The sequence below is a fragment of the Cherax quadricarinatus genome, chromosome 23, assembly GCF_038502225.1.
Source record: "Cherax quadricarinatus isolate ZL_2023a chromosome 23, ASM3850222v1, whole genome shotgun sequence".
NCBI classification, from domain to species: Eukaryota; Metazoa; Arthropoda; class Malacostraca; order Decapoda; family Parastacidae; genus Cherax; species Cherax quadricarinatus.
This window is the reverse complement of record NC_091314.1, coordinates 32,536,936-32,557,969: the sequence shown is the minus strand read 5'-3', so window position 1 is coordinate 32,557,969 and position 21,034 is coordinate 32,536,936. Positions and strand designations below refer to the sequence as shown.

Sequence of the window (21,034 nt, the reverse complement as noted above, 5' to 3'; positions counted from 1 at the left end):
ATGTATATTGTAGTCTTGAGCCTTCCTTGTAATTTAAATCGATGCAGGTTACACATAACAAGTTATTAAAAAATATTAGTTACACAAGGAACTGGCCGTATCCCACCATTACATAAGAAATAGAAACAAATAATTGTTATTAGACAGTCATTAGTTGATTACTTGCCAAATATAAGTGATGCAATATATATTCAGGTTCCCATAAATGCAAGCGAGTGTGATGATGGTGTTATTGTTGACACTTGTTCCTTGCTCATTGTTATGTAGGGTTCACCTTGATTGTGAGACTTGTCCTCATTAACCCTTTGACTGTTTCGGCTGTATATATACGTCTTATGAGCCAGTGTTTCGGACGTATAAATACTCAATAGAGAAAGCTGGTAGGCCCACATGTGAGAGAATGGGTCAGTGTGCACTGTATAAAAAAAATGTCCTGCAGCGCGCAGTGCATAATGAGAGAAAAAAACTCTGATCGTTTTTATGGATTAAAACACCGACTTTGAGGTGTATTTTCCTATAGCATTTATAGTTGTATTCTCGTTTTCTTGGTCTCATTTGATAGAATGGAAACCATATTACAGAAATAGAGATGATTTTGATTAGTTTCACAATGAAAACGACTTTGAAATTGAGCTCAAAGTAGCGGAAATGTTCCATTTTTACCAACGGTCAAGAGTAAGCAAATCATACCACACATCCAATACACATCAACTTGGGAATCTGATATTCTTTCACTAGTGCACTGATATTATTTATATCATTTTACAATAATGCAGTAGTCTGCATAACAGTAAATCTTCTATTTTTTGTGTGAATAAAAATCAAAATAGAAAGGAAGAGTAATATAAGAGGGGCCTGGAGACATGACTAATGAACAGAGGATATGTTATTTTAGTGCCAAGAATGTTTTCATTGTTTATTCTGGACCCTATTTTGAAATTGGCATCTTTTTTAATTTGCGTGAAATTGCCATTTTCTGACCACTTTATTGGGTAGTTGAAATTGGTAAATGGGTGGTTTCTTCTACTCAGTTGATAGAAAAAATGGAGTTCTAAAGAAATAGCTATGAGTTTAGTCAACTGGAATAATGGAATTGGCCATACATAGGACTCAAAGTCAGCGAAATCGCCGATGCGTATGTATTGCCGAGATCACTAACTTTACGGGAGTGTAATTCCGCAAGTTTTTTATCAATTTCGTACTTTTGGTGTCATTACCATCAGGAAAAGATCCTCTATCATTTCATAAGAAAAAATAGTAATTTTTTTTTTTTTTCCAAAATTTTTCGACACGAGACACTTACGGATTTGGGGTTACAACAGTCAGAGGGTTAAATAACCTCAGTGTAAAATAATGATTACCTAGAGACCCTTAATGAAATACGTATAGTGGTGTATTTACATTCTCTTGCCTGGCCTCCCTGAGAGTTTTTCTTCACCATCAAAAGGAAGAACATAAAACTGCAGTTATTGCAATCTGAGTTTTTTTTTTTTTTCAACCTTAAACGGTCCAAACAGATCGACGTTCAAATTCGTATTGCTACAAAAGTAGATCTACTTTTTTTTACATATTTTCAAATATAACAAAAAGAAATGTAGATAAAAGTTTTTTTACATGTTTTCAAATGTAAAACGAAAAAGATCTACTTTTTTTTACATGCTTTCGGATGTTGAAAAAACGTATATATACGTTTGGACCGTTTAAGGGTTAACTCTGGAACTGTATTTAAAAAAAGTGGTCTACAGCCACTGGAAATCATGAACAATGCTCTGCTTTTTGTACCTACTAACTGGTAATTGTATACATACCTTTGATATGCCTGTGAAGAGCTCCGAGAGTTTGACTACTCTCTGAGCCCGGCCGTGGGCCAGGCTCGTCTAGTGCTTGCCTGGTCAACCAGGCTGTTGCTGCTGGAGGCCCACTGCCCCACATATCCATCACAGCCTGGTTGATATGGCAAAATTGTATTTCAGATTTAGTCTGTCCAGTGCCTCTGATTTCATTTTCATCATTAATTCTAATTTTCCAGTTTTTGTATTTACTTTATAGAAGTTTTATATTTGTGCAGATGAATTATTATACTGTATTTAATGCTTTTCTTACATATTTGCATAATTTTTCACATATATATTAAATGCAGCATTGATCCATGACTGATTTTTGTCAGTAAAACTAAATTTTTTATGAAAAATATATTGATATACTTTCAAACTGTGCTTAGTTTATAAAGAAGTAGTAAAAGAAAATTGTGTTCTTGTTTTATTCAGCTATCACCAGTAGAGAAATATGCAATGAAGTTCCTAGAATCTTCGGACGATGGCTGGGCAGCAGAAGCAGAGCGAATGGCTGCAGAGATAGAACAACAAAAGAAGGAGTGGGAACTGGGACGTCTGCAAGCCCTGAAGGAGGAGGAGGAGCGATTAGCACATAATTCAGATGAAGATCTTCTTACCTACTCATCAGCAGATGCACACAATCAGGTCAATATCAAGAAGAAGAAAGGGAGAGGTAGGGGTCGACCACCTGCCTCAAATCAAAGAAGAGGCCGGGTGGGTCGACCACGTAAAGTATATAAAGGACAAGAAAAATATAGGTCATCTAATGAGAGTACAACAGATTCTGACAGAGACCTGGATGATGACAGTGAGGATGAGCAAATATCTGACTCAGATGATATAAGCAGTGGTGATGAAATATTTAAGCCATCAGAGAAAAAATTAAAGTACAATAATGAGACTAATGCTGTGGATGGAGCAGGTAGTGAAACACTTTCAAATTCATGTTCCAAAGGTCCTTCATCTAGAGTTGTATTTAGTAAAGTATCAGAGGACAGTCCACGTACAAGGTCCCGTGGACGTGTTAAAATTAATCTTTGGACATTAGATGTCAATCCTGTATTACCTGGAGAACGACCAATGCCTTTCAGCAGAAAGCAGTTGGCCAACTTCAGGGATCAGGGTTTAGCCATTCCAACTTCAGATGGGTCGGATTCTCCTTCCCTAAGTGAAGACAGAAGTAGGAATAATAGTGGTCAGGCTGTGAATGGGGAGCTAGGGAGGGGGGATGGGGAGGACATGGACGTAGATGTTGTTGGGGATTCAGGGGATTCTAGTACTATTGACGGAACACAAGTAGAAGCAGATAAAGGGAACACTCTTGAGGATGTAGCTGGGACTCTAAAGACCAATGTCCCAACCCAAATTACTGTTCAGAATGGTGGAGGATTGTGAGCTTTGTTGGTTCCTACTTGGTGTTATGGTTTTTACACTTTATTTATTTTTCTATTTTTCAGTATTGCAAAGTTAATGGTGCTCTGAGAGTATCATTACAGACAAACAGGATTTTTTATCCCCTGGAAAGCTAATAACTAATGAAACAAAAGGAATTTAAGACTGATGTAAATATTGTAAATGTCTTGTACATCACACAAATAAATGTCTGTCCCTGAATGAAGCTGATTGTTTTCTTGGTATACCAGTTATAAGGCCCTTTAAAGCTTGTTTTGGTGTCATGCTTATCCTGATTGCTTCAATAATGTTTCCATACTGCACATACTGTGCTAGTTTGTAAGAGCAGTGTTCTTGGTCACTGCAGTCATAGCCAGCCAGGTTAGTTTTAATTCTTGACAACACTCCCATCTTAGTGTAATATTCACATGGTGATGGAGAATCTGTCTAGTGTTTCCTGACCCTATGTTTGGAATGGCAGTGGCAGTAGTAAACTTTAATGGGTTGACCCTCCTTTTGCTGGCACCAAACTGGCTGGGCCTTGCCATACCAAACTGGTCTTTACCAAGAACTCACCAGCCTCAGGGTATGCATGGCAACCAAAAATATATTAACACCGAAGCTACCAGTTTATTGTGCACCCCATATCCGTCCTGTGGATGGTAGCACAAGAGCATATAGATAAACAGAAGGCTTAGGAACTGGGTTCCAAAAGGGGTTTAACATGAGTACATGGCAACCATTTCATACACGTCTTAGCATCACACATGAGGTGTTAGAAGGAAATCCAAGAGTTTCGTTCTTGAGTAAGCATTGAATGGCTTGTATGGGTTTTGTGTTTGTTTTTAATATAATGATTGAAGGGTTGTTAGAGATTTAGCATTTTTCATATGTTAATCATACTTCAGTAGTGGTACTGACAGCTATCATAATAGGTCTTGTGATCTGTCATGTTTGGTAGGCCACAGTTATCATTTGCTTTTTAAAAAAAAAAAGTTAAATGTGAGTTTCTTATTTTTTGGGGGGTAGAGCACACATCTTGATTATTAAGTACTGCAGGAGTAGTAAATCAGAGTTAAAAAAAAAAAATTAAATATCAGAGCTTACAAAAAAAAAAAAAAAAAACCCAGCTGGAAACAAGTACAAGTGTCACTTTTTTTTATGTGCAGTAGATGTGTTCTAAGTTCATTGCAACTACACTGAGCTCAGGTTATCCATGTACTAAGAATCAAGACATTTTGAAAATTACACTGATCACATAGAGCATTGTTGAATCTTAGCTCCTGGCCCTACCTCTCAACTCGCTGCTTGCCAGATTCACTCTCCTAACCTAGTGAGCCTTATTGTACCTAGTCTTAAAATTATGTATGAAGTCTGCCTCCACCACTTCATCATCATTCAATTTTCCAGCCATCCTCAGATCAAAGAAATAATTTCTGACATTCTCGTGACTCCTGTGTCTTTAGCTTCCTGCTCTGCCCCTGAGAACTTGCTTTGTGTTTCTCAAACTGCCTGTCCCTGTCTGCCCTATCAGTTCCTCTGAGTATTTTGTATGTTGTTATATCTCCCCAGGTCCTTATGTCCTCTTAGAGTCATTAGATTCAATCCTTTTAGCCTTTCTTTGTACCTCTTACCCCTTAGTTCTGGAACTAGTCTTGCTGCATACTTCTACACTTTCTCCATTTCTTTTTATGCTTCATCAGGTGTGGGGTCCATACCATATTTTGTATAAAGCACCCTAAATGATTCTTTGTTGAGATTTCTGAAGGCCACTTAAGATTTCCCAGACAAGCATTGGCTACAGAGGTTACTCAGTTGATGCGTGACCCTGGTGATATGGTAGGCATTATACCCAATCCAAGCATTGTGAGTGATGGAGAGTACATGCATGCTTTCACCTGTATGTGGTTGCAGGGGTCGAGTCACATCTCCTGGCATGCACAGGAGCAGGTATATGCACCCTCTCTGAGTTGTGTTGGTGGGGGTTGAGACTGCTCCTGGCCCTTACTCCTTGGTCACCCTGATTGGTATCATTGATTTCTGGCCTTTAGGGTCTTATACCTTTTCTTGAAGTGTATTGTTTGCCTACAGCCTCATTCAAATTGTTTCACTTTTCAGCTGTTTTGAGACTAAAGAAATACTACTTACATCCCTGTTACTTATCTGTGTTTGCAGTTTCCACCTCTGTCCTCTTGATATTGGTCTAGTTAATTTAATCTGTCCCCATCTGCCCTATCAGTTCCTTTTAAAAAAAATTCTGTCATAATCATGATGCCCCTTGTTTCCCTGTCAACGTCATCATGTTCAGTTCCTTCAACCTTTCCTCATGGTGCATTCTTCATTCTAGTACTAGCCTGATTTTTGAGCTTCATGTGCTTGATTGAGTGTGGGCTCCATGCCTGGACCATGCACTCAATAATTGGCCCACCGTATGTTATACAAGGTTCTGAAGGATTCTTTATTCAGGTTTCTGAATGCTCGTCTGAGGTTTAGAAATTTTGCATGTGCTGCTGACATAGTTTGTGTATTTTTGGCAAAACACATGTTATATTTACCCCCTCCCCATTCTTTTCACTATTTGCAGCTTTTTTCTACCCATTTTGTATTCTGTTCAGTCTGCCTTCACCTCCATTTTGCATGATTTTGCATTTGTTCCACTTGAATTGAAGAAGTCAATTATTTGGCTACATTTGTAATCTGTTAAGGTCTCTGAAGTTAATCACTGTTCTCTATTGTTCTTATCCTTATCAATAGTTTTGTATTAGCCACAAAGAGTGACACACAGGATGCAGTTTGCTCGAGTAGGTCCTTCACATATATTAAGAACAGTAACAGTCCTGGTCTTCAGATATTTGGGAGTTAACTTGTCAGCAAATGGGTTTATGAAGGATGAGGCTAACCATAGAATTGATGAAGGTAAAAAGGTGAGTGGTACATTGAGGTATCTGTGGAGACAAAAAATGTTATCCGTGGAAGCAAAGAAGGGGATGTACAAGAGTATCATGGTACCAACACTTATGTGGGTGTGAAGCATGGGTTGTAAATGCTGCAGCAAGGAGGAGGCTGGAGACAGTGGAGATGTCCTGTTTAAGGGCAGTGTGTGGTGTAAATATTATGCAGAGAATTCATAGTCTGGAAATTAGGAGGTGTGGAGTTATTAAAAGTATTATTCAGAGGGCTGAAGAGGATTTGTATAGGTGGTTTGATCATTTAGAGAGAATGGAACAAAGTAGAATGACTTTGAGAGCGTGTAAATCTGTTGGGGAAGGAAGGCGGGGTAGGGGATGTCCTCAAAAAGGTTGGAGGGAAGGGGTAAAGGAGACTTTGTGGGCAAGGGGCTTGGACTTCCAGCAAGCGTGCACGAGCATGTTAGATAGGAGTGAAGAGATACGAATGGTTTTTGGGACCTGATGAGCAGTTGAAGTGTGAGCAGGGTAATATTTTGTGAAGGGACTCAGGGAAATTGGTTAGCCAGACTTGAGTCCTGGAAATGGGAAGTACAGTGCCTGCACTTTCTATTGGCAGTTTGGAGGGACATCTAAACTGTTGTATCTGAGCTCCTCTGCAAAAACAGTGATTATGTATGAGTGATGGTGAAAGTGTTGAATGATGAAAGTTTTTTTTCTTTCTTTTTGGGTCACCCTGCCTCGGTGGGAAACGGTCCATGTGTTAAAAAAAAAAAAGACAGTCCTGGTACTGAGCCATGTATTAGAAACAGTAACAATTGTGATGTGTAAAGGTAGAAAGTTGAAAGTGAACATAGATATGAGTAAAGTGAATGTGTACAGATATTTGGGAGTTGACTTGTCAGCAGATGGGTTTATGAAGGATGAGGTTAACCATAGAATTGATGAAAGAAAAAAGGTGAGTAGTGCTTTGAGGTATCTGTGGAGACAAAAAAAAATGTTATCCATGGAGGCAAAGCAGGGAATGTACAAGAGTATAGTGGTACCAACACTCTTACATGGGTGTCAAGCATGGGTTGTAAATGCTGGAGCAAGGAGGAGGCTGGAGGCAGTGGAGATGTGTGTAAGGACAATGTGTGGTGTTAATATTATGCAGAGTGGAAATTAGGAGGAGGTGTGGAGTTAATAAAAGTATTAGTCGATGGGCGAAAGAGGGGTTGTTGAGGTGGTTTGATCATGTGGAGGGAATGGAACAAAGTAGAATTACTTGGAGAGCGTATAAATCTGTAGGGGAAAGAAGGAAGGCGGGGATAGGGAGGTTGGAGGGAGCGAGTAAAGGAAGTTTTATGGGCTAGGAGCTTGGACTTCCAGCAAGCATGCATGAGCGTATTAGATAGGAGTGTAGGGAGACGAGTGGTTATTGGAACCTGACGAGCTGTTGGAGTGTGAGCAGGGTAATATTTTGTGAAGGGATTCAGGGAAACCGGTTAGCCAGACTTGAGTCCTGGAGGTGGGAGTACAACGCCTGCACTTTAACCCCCTAGCCCCAAACGTATATATTAATTTTCCTGCCTCCAAATTTGGCACGATTGCCCTGAGATGCCTGGTCAGCATAGAATGGGTCTTAGCACTCAGTGTGCACCATATTAAAAAAAATCTGGGAACACTTAGTACCTTGTTTGAGTGTCAGTTAAATTGAGCACCAGCTAGAGCAAACAGTACAGCAAACACCAAGGATTCACTGATGTAATGTCACATTAACACTCCTCTTTTAAGAGGAAAGTGATGTTAACCCCAAGTTTAGGGTCTGTCGATCTTTGTCTATCTCTGTATCTCTGTCTATCTTTGTCTATCTGTCTCTGTTTATCTCTTTCAATCTGTCTTTGTCTATCTCTGTCTCACAGGTACACACAAATACAAGTATACATAGTGTAATTTACCTAGAATAACCAAAAAAATCCAGACAAAGTGCTATGCTCTGCTTGAAGATGTGAATAAACGTGTTGTGGCTCTCTCTGAGACAGAGCTAGACGGATAGACAGGGAGCTTGACAGACAAATAGACAGACAGACATGTTTGTGTACCAGCGAAATGTCACCTATAATCTTTTCTATCTGCTGTACCCTTGCGTATGCTCATCAAACTTCAGCTCTTATCAAATGTTATCTCATCATGTCACTGTCAGGGGTGGACTTTGTTTTTCATGCTTCAAGGGAACTTATTATTACCTATTATTATATTACATAATAATATCCATCATCATCATCATCGTCGTCATCGTCGTCGTCGTAATAAAGTTAGTAGAATTACCGACAAGATGTATGTAAAGTAAAAGGACACAAGTGCAACTAATGTGACATTTATTGTGGCAACGTTTCGCTCTCCAGGAGCTTTATCAAGCCATTACAAACAATACATGGACACAGAGGGTATATAAAGGCTCAGAGTGAGGTGCAATACTAGTGAGGTACCATTTCGATGTTCGCTAGTGGTAGTAGTAGTAGTGGTAGTGACAAAAGTAATACAATATGGTAGAGCAATTAATTCGTAAATGAGTAAAAGGATATAAAAGCTATTACTTGGGTAACATAAAAATAGGTTGGACAAATGTAGACTGGAAAGAGGCAGCTTGTTTCAGTGTTCACTCTCTGTAATGTGCTTAGTGTAGTATAACAGGAGAGACTATGTGATGGCAGGGTTTACTGTTTTCAGGAGGATTCTTGCTAAGACTTCGGAGATGGTGAAGCTGCCGTTGTTTTGTTTAATTGTATTTGAAACAGCGATCAGTGCTGATTCGAGGCACTTGCGTCTGCGGAAATTAGTTTCTTTGATCACTAATTGGGCGTCTCTGAATTTCATGAGATGATTGGTGGAATTTCGGTGTTGTACACAGGCGTTGTTCAAGTTATCGTTCCTACATGCGTAAATGTGTTCATTGAGGCGGGTGTCGAGGTTTCTTGCTGTTTCACCTACGTAAATCTTGTCACAGCCTCCACAGGGTATAGTGTAAACTCCTGCATTGACTAGTTCGTGGTGCTTGGATTTTGTCCTGGTTAGATCCTTTATTGAAGTGCTAGAAGCGATGGCGACTCTGGTGTTAGCTTGTGAAAGTACTTTTGAGACATTCAGTGCAACCTGGCTGTTGGGAAGAATTATAACTTTGTTGGGAGTGGTGTTGATGCGTGGAGAATTAATGATCTGAAGAGCTCTTTTCTTGCAGTCTTTGATGAAAAAAGAAGGAAAATGTAACTCAGTGAATCTTTGGTGAATGTATGTACATTCCTCGTCAAGAAACTCAGGACTACAAATTCGGTATGCTCTTAGGAAAAACCCGATGATGATGCCTCTTTTGGTCTTGGTATCTTGACTGGAATAGAAGTGTGTGAGATCATTTTTATTGGTGGGTTTCTGATAAACTTGAAATCTTAGGTTGTTGTCTACTTTGTGAATGAGGACGTCGAGGAAAGGTAGCTTGTCATTGGACTCTTCTTCTAGTGTAAACTGGATCGCTGGTTCAACTGCGTTGAGCCTTGCCTGAAGATCCCGTACATTAAAACGTTTTGGAGTTATTACGAGGACATCGTCCACGTAACGTAACCAAGTGACGCTTGAAGGGATGATGTTGGCGAAGTGTTCGGACTCTAGGTGTTCCATGTATAAGTTGGCTAGGACGGCACTTATTGGGGACCCCATTCCCATGCCGTAGGTTTGTTTGTAGAGCTTGTTATTGAAAGAAAAACAGTTGAAATTAACACAGAGTTCAATCAAGTCAACAAAATCTCCGGGAGGTAGAGGAAGATTTAAGGTCCTGATTGACTTTACGTCGTAGAACCTCGATGGCTTTTTTGGTAGGTACTTTTGTGAAGAGGGAAGTCACATCCAAACTGCTTAGTTTCTTGTTACGGATGGAGAGGTTACGGATGCGGTTGAGAAGGTCGCCTGAGTGTTTAAGATGAGCGGGGCTGATGGTCCCCAGAAGGCAGGAAAGATGTTTGGCAAGAACTCCGGCTAGTATGTGTGGAGCACTGCCTATTCCTGACGTGATTGGTCTGAGAGGAATATTGTGTTTATGGGTCTTGGGTAAACCATACATGTGTGCTGGTTTAGGGTTGCTTGGTAACAAGTACAGAAGTTTCTTCCCTTCTCTAGTGCATTCGAGTATTTGTCTGGTTTTGTATAGAAAATCTTTGGTGAGCGTCTCCCACTGTTGAGTGCTGATGGGTTCGTATGTAGATTGATCATTCAAAAGGTCCATCATTTTAGTGTTGTAGTCACTGGTGTTGAGTATGACGACTCCACCTCCTTTGTTATTTGGACACCCTTCTTCGTGCTCACAGCTATCGCAACAGACACAACTTCCTACAAGATTGCCTGGCAGAGAAGGTGATCCCTAAGTCTACTCCTGCACAACTTTCCAACTCCAAGCACCCCTTCTTTCCAGCTACCCAAGCTTACTTAACTGAATGTGCCGAAGAACTTTCTAACATCGCTAAGGAAACCTTTGAAACTGCAAGGAATATGAGGGCCAATCTTCAGATTGACCAACACACTGCTGAGCATATTCTCAGCACAGTCACCACAGCTAACCTCCAACAGAAGATCAAACTCAATCGCAAACTTCAGTACCTCTGCACTAACAGTCGATGGAAGGAAATGGGATGCGAATCCCTGATAAACAACTTATCGTCACACACCTTAACCGACTACGAAAAACAAGCACTGAGTCTGGGACTCAAATTTACCACCAACATACGCAAACCTAACTATCAACTCAATCTAGTTACCAGGAACCATAGACACAGTGACAGCAACTTCCAGAAGGGTTATATACAGGGCCTTCTCACTGCAGCTTTATGTGAACCTTCTTCTAATCTTCCTAGACGATACATCACTGCCCTTAAGAACCTCGCCAACGACCCCAACATTATCATCACCACCGCCGACAAAGGAGGTGGAGTCATCATACTCAACACCAGTGACTACAACACTAAAATGATGGACCTTTTGAATGATCAATCTACATACGAACCCATCAGCACTCAACAGTGGGAGACGCTCACCAAAGATTTTCTATACAAAACCAGACAAATACTCAAACGCACTAGAGAAGGGAAGAAACTTCTGTACTTGTTACCAAGCAACCCTAAACCAGCACACATGTATGGTTTACCCAAGACCCATAAACACAATATTCCTCTCAGACCAATCATGTCAGGAATAGGCAGTGCTCCACACAAACTAGCCGGAGTTCTTGCCAAACATCTTTCCTGCCTTCTGGGGACCATCAGCCCCGCTCATCTTAAACACTCAGGCGACCTTCTCAACTGCATCCGTAACCTCTCCATCCGTAACAAGAAACTAAGCAGTTTGGATGTGACTTCCCTCTTCACAAAAGTACCTACCAAAAAAGCCATCAAGGTTCTACGACGTAAAGTCAATCAGGACCTTAAATCTTCCTCTACCTCCCGGAGATTTTGTTGACTTGATTGAACTCTGTGTTAATTTCAACTGTTTTTCTTTCAATAACAAGCTCTACAAACAAACCTACAGCATGGGAATGGGGTCCCCAATAAGTGCCGTCCTAGCCAACTTATACATGGAACACCTAGAGTCCGAACACTTCGCCAACATCATCCCTTCAAGCATCACTTGGTTACGTTACGTGGACGATGTCCTCGTAATAACTCCAAAACGTTTTGATGTACGGGATCTTCAGGCAAGGCTCAACGCAGTTGAACCAGCAATCCAGTTTACACTAGAAGAAGATTCCAATGACAAGCTACCTTTCCTCGACGTCCTCATTCACAAAATAGACAACAACCTAAGATTTCAAGTTTATCGGAAACCCACCAATAAAAATGATCTCACACACTTCTATTCCAGTCAAGATACCAAGACCAAAAGAGGCATCATCATCGGGTTTTTCCTAAGAGTATACCGAATTTGTAGTCCTGAGTTTCTTGACGAGGAATGTACATACATTCACCAAACATTCACTGAGTTACATTTTCCTTCTTTTTTCATCAAAGACTGCAAGAAAAGAGCTCTTCAGATCATTAATTCCCCACGCATCAACACCACTCCCAACAAAGTTATAATTCTTCCCAACAGCCAGGTTGCGCTGAACGTCTCAAAAGTACTTTCACAAGCTAACACCAGAGTCGCCATCACTTCTAGCACTTCAATAAAGGATCTAACTAGGACAAAATCCAAGCACCACGAACCAGTCAATGCAGGAGTTTACACTATACCCTGTGGAGGCTGTGACAAGATTTACGTAGGTGAAACGGCAAGAAACCTCGACACCCGCTTCAATGAACACATTTACGCATGTAGGAATGATAACTTGAACAACGCCTGTGTACAACACCGAAATTCCACCAATCATCTCATGAAATTCAGAGACGCCCAATTAGTGATCAAAGAAACTAATTTCCGCAGACGCAAGTGCCTCGAATCAGCACTGATCGCTGTTTCAAATACAATTAAACAAAACAACGGCAGCTTCACCATCTCCGAAGTCTTAGCAAGAATCCTCCTGAAAACAGTAAACCCTGCCATCACATAGTCTCTCCTGTTATACTACACTAAGCACATTACAGAGAGTGAACACTGAAACAAGCTGCCTCTTTCCAGTCTACATTTGTCCAACCTATTTTTATGTTACCCAAGTAATAGCTTTTATATCCTTTTACTCATGTACGAATTAATTGCTCTACCATATTGTATTACTTTTGTCACTACCACTACTACTACTACCACTAGCGAACATCGAAATGGTACCTCACTAGTATTGCACCTCACTCTGAGCCTTTATATACCCTCTGTGTCCATGTATTGTTTGTAATGGCTTGATAAAGCTCCTGGAGAGCGAAACGTTGCCACAATAAATGTCACATTAGTTGCACTTGTGTCCTTTTACTTTACATCATCGTCGTCCTCGTCGTCGTCGCCGCCGCTGCCGCCGCCATCGTCTTCGTCTTCTTCTTCGTCTTCTTCTTCTTCGTCTTCTTCTTCGTCTTCTTCTTCTTCGTCTTCTTCTTCTTCGTCTTCTTCTTCTTCGTCTTCTTCTTCGTCTTCTTCGTCTTCTTCTTCTTCGTCTTCTTCTTCTTCGTCTTCTTCTTCTTCGTCTTCTTCTTCTTCGTCTTCTTCTTCTTCGTCTTCTTCTTCTTCGTCTTCTTCTTCTTCGTCTTCTTCTTCGTCTTCTTCTTCTTCGTCTTCTTCTTCTTCGTCTTCTTCTTCTTCGTCTTCTTCTTCTTCGTCTTCTTCTTCTTCGTCTTCTTCTTCTTCGTCTTCTTCTTCTTCGTCTTCTTCTTCTTCGTCTTCTTCTTCTTCGTTGTCTTCTTCTTCGTCTTCTTCTTCTTCGTCTTCTTCTTCTTCGTCTTCTTCTTCTTCGTCTTCTTTTTCTTCGTCTTCTTCTTCTTCGTCTTCTTCTTCTTCGTCTTCATCGTCTTCGTCTTCTTCTTCTTCTTCTTCTTCTTCTTCTTCTTCTTCTTCTTCTTCTTCTTCTTCTTCTTCTTCTTCTACTTCTACTTCATATACTTCCACATATCCAAAACATTGCTGGGACCTATAAATACTTTGTATATATTCCAAGACAATAGTAAATGGCCAAGGCAGGTGTAAATGTCCACCTGTCTGTTTGTGACAATGTGAGTACATTTTCAGTACCTAATGCTAGTGTCAGAACAAAGATTGGTTATGAAATGACAAGAACTACTATAAATTGTAATTATCAGAACATAAAAATTATACAAAATAATATGAAAAATAGAAAAAAAGGTATATTGGCAACACTTCTGCAAGTGGCAGGACTCCATGTTGCTGTCACGTGAGCATCCAGTGCCAACTTCTCGGCCTCATGTCTCTATAAGTACTGACCCTAATTTTATTTTTTATTTTAAAACACTTAGAAAAATGTGCTTTTTATTTTTTCCAAAAAATATTCGGGCCGCTGCACAGGTGAACATACATATACATTTTGGACCATTTAAGGGTTAACCCTTTGACTGTTTTGGTTGTATATATACATCTTACGCGCCACTGTTTCAGACGTATTTATACGTAGAAATTCTAGCGGCTTCAAATCAAGCAAGAGAAAGCTGGTAGGCCCACATGTGAGAGAATGGGTCTGTGTGGTCAGTGTGCACCACATAAAAAAAATCCTGCAGCACGCAGTGCATAATGAGAAAAAAAAACTGACCGCTTTTTTGGATTAAAATGTCGATTTTGAGGTGTGTTTTCATATAGTACAGTGGACCCCCGGTTAACGATATTTTTTCACTCCAGAAGTATGTTCAGGTGCCAGTACTGACCGAATTTGTTCCCATAAGAAATATTGTGAAGTAGATTAGTCCATTTCAGACCCCCAAACATACACGTACAAATGCACTTACATAATTGGTCGCATTCGGAGGTAATCGTTATGCGGGGGTCCACTGTATTTATTGTTGTATTCTCGTTTTCATGGTCTCATGTGATAAAATGGAAATCATATTACAGAAATAGAGATGATTTTGATTAGTTTCACAATGAAAATGACCTTGAAATTGAGCTCAAAGTAGTGGAAATGTTCGATTTTTACCAATGTTCAGGAGTAAGCAAATTACACCACACGTCCAATACACATCAACTGGGGAGTCTAATATTCTTTCACTAGTGCACTGATATTATTTATACCATTTTTACAATATTGCAGTAGTCTGCATAACAGTAAATTTTGTATTTTTTGTATGAATGAAAAATCAAAATTGAAAGCAATAGTAATATAAGAGGGGCATAGAGACATGATTAATGAACAGAGGATATGTTATTTTAGTGCCTAGAATGTCTACATTGTTTATTCTGGACCCTATTTTGAAACTGGCATCTTTTTTAATTTGCGTGAAAATGGCCAAATTGCCAATATCTGACCACTTTATTGGGTAGTTCAAATCGGTAAATGGGTGGTTTCTTGTACTCAATTGATAGAAAAAATGGAGTTCTAAAGAAATAGCTATGAGTTTGGTCAACCGGAACAACAGAATTGGCCAAAAACAGGGCTCAAATTCGGCGAAATCACTGATGTGTATATGTCGCCGAGACTGCTAACTTCGCAGGAGCGTAATTTTGTACTTTTGGTGTCATTACCTTTGGGAAAAGATTCTCTATCATTTCATAAGAAAAATTTTTTTTTTTTTTTTTCTAAAAATTTATCGACAGAATGACAGTTTCAGAAAGAGGCTTGTTACAGTCAAAGGGTTAAAGGTGGGGCTTGGGATATTTTCTGTTTGGAATGACATCTAAACTGTCGCATCTGTGCGCCTCTGCAAAAGACAGTGATTATGTTTGAATGATTGTGAAAGTGTTGAATGATGACAAAAGTTTTTTTCTTTTTCTTTTTCTTTTTAGCTCGCCTTCCCTCAATGGGAAATGGCCAGCATGTTAAAAAAAAAAAAAAATCCTGGTACAGAACCTTGCAGAACCCCTCATTACTCTTTCCCATTCTGATGCCTCATTCCTTACTGTTACTCTACCTTTCGTTATTCAAGTACAGTGGACCTCCGCATAACGATATTAATCCGTTCCTGAGAGCTCATTGTTATGCGAAATTATCGTTATGCGAATGAATTTTCCCCATAAGAAATAATGGAAATCAAATTAATCCGTGCAAGACACCCCAAAGTATGAAAAAAAAAATTTTACCACATGAAATATTAATTTTAATACACACAAACTGAAAAAGGCATATACAGTTACATGACACTTACCTTTATTGAAGATCTGGTGATGATTGATGGGATGGGAGGAGGAGAGAGTCTTAGTGTTTAGAAGGGGAATCCCCTTCCATTAAGACTTGAGGTGTCAAGTCCTTTTCTGGGGTTACTTCCCATCTTCTTTTAATGCCTCCAGGACCAGCTTCAGAGTCACTGGACTTCTGTCGCACAACATATCTGTCCATAGTGGCCTGTACCTCTCGTTCCTTTATGACTTTCCTAAAGTGTTTCACAACAGTGTCAGTGTAATAGTCACCAGCACGGCTTGCAATAGCTGTGTAAGGGTGATTGTCATCAAAAAAGGTTTGCACTTTAAGCCACATTCCACACATTTCCTTAATCTTCGAAGTAGGCAACTTCTTCAATTTCTCTCTCCCCTCCTCCAAAGCAGTTTCCTCAGGTCTGGCCTATTGCTGTTGTAGTTGATCTAGCAGCTCATCAGTGGTTAGTTCTTCATTGTCCTCCTCCACCAACTCTTCCACATCATCCCCACTAACCTCCAACCCCAAGGACTTTCCCAATGCCACAATGGATTCCTCAACTGGCATAGGATTCCCAGGGTTAGCCTCAAACCCTTCAAAATCCCTTTGGTCTACACATTCTGGCCACAGTTTCTTCCAAGCAGAGTTCAAGGTCCTCTTAGTCACTCCCTCCCAAGCCTTACCTATAAGGTTTACACAATTGAGGATATTAAAGTGATCTCTCCAAAACTCTCTTAGAGTCAATTGAGTTTCTGAGGTCACTACAAAGCACCTTTCAAACAGAGCTTTTGTGTACAGTTTTTTGAAGTTTGCAATAACCTGCTGGTCCATGGGCTGCAGGAGAGGAGTGGTATTAGGAGGCAAAAACTTCACCTTAATGAAGCTCATGTCCCCATAAAGTCACTCTGCCACGTCTATAGGATGACCAGGGGCATTGTCTAACACCAGGAGGCACTTAAGGTCTAATTTCTTTTCAGTTAGGTAATCTTTCACATTGGGGGCAAATGCTTGGTGTAACCAGTCATAGAAAAAGTCCCTAGTGACCCATGTCTTAATGTTTGCCCTCCACAGCACACACAAATTAGCCTTGAGGATATTCTTTTGCCTGAACGCTCTGGGAGTTTCTGAGTGATACACTAATAAAGGCTTCACTTTGCAATCACCACTAGCATTGGAACACATCAGCAGAGTAAGCCTGTCTTTCATAGGCTTATGTCCTGGGAGTGCCTTTTCCTCCTAAGTAATGTAGGTCCTGCTTGGCATTTTCTTCCAAAACAGGCCTGTTTCATCACAATTAAACACTTGTTTAGGTTTCAGTCCTTCACTGTCTATGTACTCCTTGAATTCCTGCACATATTTTTCAGCTGCTTTGTGGTTCGAACTGGCAGCCTCACCATGCCTTATCACACTATGTATGCCACTACGCTTCTTAAATCTCTCAAACCAACCTTTGCTGGCCTTAAATTCACTCACATCATCACTAGTTGCAGGCATTTTTTTAATTAAATCCTCATGCAACTTCCTAGCCTTTTCACTTATGATCACTTGAGAGATGCTATCTCCTGCTATCTGTTTTTCATTTATCCATACCAATAAGAGTCTCTCAACATCTTCCATCACTTGCGATCTCTGTTTCGAAAACACAGTTGAACCTTTGGCAAGAACAGCTTCCTTGATTGCCGTTTTGTTGGACACAATAGTAGCGATGGTTGATTGGAGTTTACTATACAACCTGGCCAGCTCGGAGACACGCACTCCACTTTCATACTTAGCAATGATCTCTTTCTTCATCTCTATAGTAATTCTCACCCTTATTCCTGTAGGGTTGGCACTAGAAGCTTTCTTGGGGCCCATGGTCACTTATTTTGCAGATAAAATCACCAAAAACACTGTAATAATACGAAATGTTCCGATTGTATGCTTAGATGTTACCGCGGAGGCTGGCTGGTAAACAATGCCACCGGTGGAACATGTGAGGCTGGCTCAGGCCGCACATTAGATGCGTCTCGGACGAATAGCGTTGAGCGGGTTTTTTAGCGGTATGCGAGGCAAAATCTTAGCGATAAAATGTATCGGTATGCGGATTTAACGTTATGTGATGCCAACGGTATGCGGGGGGTCCACTGTATTCCCTGAATGACTGGGATACTTCCTTTTCTTAAAAGATCCCTGCCTCTTCCTCTAATTTCTGGACCAATCTCTGGTGTGGTAGTGTATCAAATGTTTTACTGAAGTCGAAGAAGGTGCAGTGTATCCTGTCCCTTCTTTCTTATTTCATCTCTGTGACTATAATAAAACTCCAGGAAATTTGTGAAGCATGATTTTCCATCCCTGAGTCCAGAACTTCTGACAGTTTGCATGTTAGAGATCCTGGCCTTTAATTCAGCATCTCTAATTTGTTTCCCTTTATATACAGCAGGGCCCTGCTTTACGGCGTTTTGCTTTATGGCATTCCGCTAATACGAGCATTTCAAATTACGTATGACCAAAACTCATGATACGGCTCCCCCTGTCTTTCTAATATGGTCACCACGCCCCAGCCGGTTTGTTTACATTCTCCGTGAGCACATCGTTTCTCCATTATGTTTGGAAACTTTACAAAATTTCAAGTGTTTTAAAGTTATTACATATTTTATATCTTCTTCTTTCAACGTACCAACCGTATCCCACCAAGGCAGGGTGGCCCAAAAAGAAAAACTAAAGTTTTTCTTTTTAAATTTAGTAATCTGTACAGGAGAAGGGGTTACTAGCCCCTTGCTCCCGGCATTTTAGTCGCCTCTTACAACACGCATGGCTTATGTAGGAAGAATTCTGCTCCACTTCCCCATATACTCTGATAATGATACTTATGTGTACCTGTACCTAAGTGAACTTACACACTGTTCTGGCATGGAGGTACACATTTAAATCACTAAGAGTGTCTTATTAGTCTTGAAGATGCCATATTAATAATAACACACAATAATAATCACTCAGAGGTGCATTAAATGTCGTATAAAATGTTAATGCTGCTTAATCCATATATGATATTTTTTTTCAAAATTATATAAACACACTACGTACATATAAACATGATAAATACACCCACAGTAGGATAAATTAACAAATATGAGATGTTTTTGCAGTCGTCGGAATGTTGGAATGAATAATGTTTTCTCTAGTCCAACACCAAAGAAAATGTGTACACAATAGTATTACTGGGGGTAACTGTATAAAATTATTCCTTTCATATACCTTCACTCAGAGCATCATTCCTTTTAAAATTGGTGTGTTACATGAGAATGGAGTGTTTCTCTTTATTTATTCTACTCTACCAACGTGGAGACAATTTGTACACAAGTAAAGTGTTTGTATTATGATATAAGCTTTACAAATATGGAAATGAACGTGTATCAACCCACCAGCCGCATTCGTCTGTTTGTTTACATTGCCACTCTGGGTGTCCAGATGGGCTACAATACCTACCACACCTGACTGTCTACAAATAAATATTCACCTTGCACCCTATATTAAGACCATTAAGACTACAAGTATTTTAACCCTTTCAGGGTTTCGGCCATACTAGTACGGCTTACGCACCAGGGTTTTTGACGTACTAGTATGCCTAAATTCTAGTGCCCTCAAATCTAGTGAGAGAAAGCTGGTAGGCCTACATATGAAAGAAAGGGTCTATGTAGTCAGTGTGCGTAGTATAAAAAAAATCCTGCAGCACACAGTGCGTAATGAGAAAAAAAAAAACTTTGACCGTGTTTTTGGATTAAAACAGCAACCTTGCACTGTATTTTCGTATGGTATTTATTGTTGTATTCTAGTTTTCCTGGTCTCATTCTATAGAATGGAAGACATATTACAGAAATTGAGATGATTTTGACTGATTTTACAATGAAAAGTACCTTGAAATTGAGCTCAAAGTAGCAGAAATGTTCGATTTTTACCAAAAAGTTCAAAAGTAAACAAATCATGCTAAGCGTCCAATACACGTCAGCTGGTGAGTCTAATATTCTTTCACAAGTGCGCCGATATTATTTATGCCATTTTTTACACTAATGCAGTAGTCTGCATAACAGTAAATCTTCTATTTTTTGCGAGAATAAAAATTCAAAGTGGAAAGCAAAAGAATGTAACAGGGGCATTGGGACATGACTAATGAACAGAGGAAATGTCATTTTAGTGCCAGGAATGTCTTGTTTATTCTGGACCATATTTGGAGATTGACATCTTTTGAAATTTGTGTGAAATTGGCAAAATTGCTAAATTCTGACCACTGTATTGGATAGTTGAAATCGGTAAATGGGTGGTTTCTTGCACTCATTTGATAGAAAAAATGGAGTTCTAGTGAAATATTCATGATTTTTGTTGACTAGCACAGTGGAATTGGCCGAAAATAGGGCTCAAAGTGGGCAAAATCGCCGATGTGTAAACATCGTTGAGATGGCTAACTTCGCAAGAGCATAATTCCGTAAGTTTTCCATCAAATTTCATACTTTTGGTGTCATTATGATCGGGAAAAGATTCTCTATCTTTTCATAAGAATTTTTTTTTTTTTTTTTTTTTTTTTTTAAATTTGGGCAACCCTGAGAACAAGTCTCTGAGAGGGCCTGTCAACCCTGAAAGGGTTAAGGTCAGTAATGAGTGTACACTATATGCATTTTATCGCTCAATCGTAGTATATTACATGTGGTGGGGTGGCCTGGGTGGCTACCATACCTCCCACACCAGACTTCTTACAATAAACACTACTCACTACTCAATCTACATTAAGACTACAAATATTTTGAAGTAAGTAATGAGTGTACTCTGTGTGTATTTTACTTTTTATTGTTTTTAATACCTAGTTCTTTTGTAAACTGGCAGTAGCCTGAAACCTAGCCAGTCATATAAGTGAGGCCCTACTGTATATAGAGTCCACATTTTCCTTTTTCCAATTTTTGGGCACTTTCCCTGATTGGAGAAACTGACTGCATACCTTTGCTATTGGGTCACAGTGGTTCTGCTGCTCCTCATCACCGCCCATGGAGATGTTAACTGGTCCCATTTCTTTTGTGTGTGACAGGGTGAGACTGTGTGAATGAATTAATATGTACATATGGAATTGCTGATAAAAATGGGGCTTTTCATAATAGCAAATTTGCATAAGGTGAACCCACTTAAAATGAGAGAAACTG

The 21,034-nt window shown here is 39.8% G+C and overlaps 1 protein-coding gene across 2 annotated transcripts in view; it reads left to right on the top strand.

The window, feature by feature from the left end:
• The window catches only part of dom (domino helicase), a 479,765-nt gene that overhangs the window by 268,332 nt on the left and 190,399 nt on the right, over positions 1 to 21,034 (top strand). For both annotated transcript variants that reach the window (XM_070088057.1, XM_070088056.1), the window contains exon 17: positions 2,268 to 2,480. In XM_070088057.1, the coding sequence (XP_069944158.1) occupies positions 2,268 to 2,480 (213 nt within the window). The remainder of the gene's footprint in view (positions 1 to 2,267; positions 2,481 to 21,034) is intronic.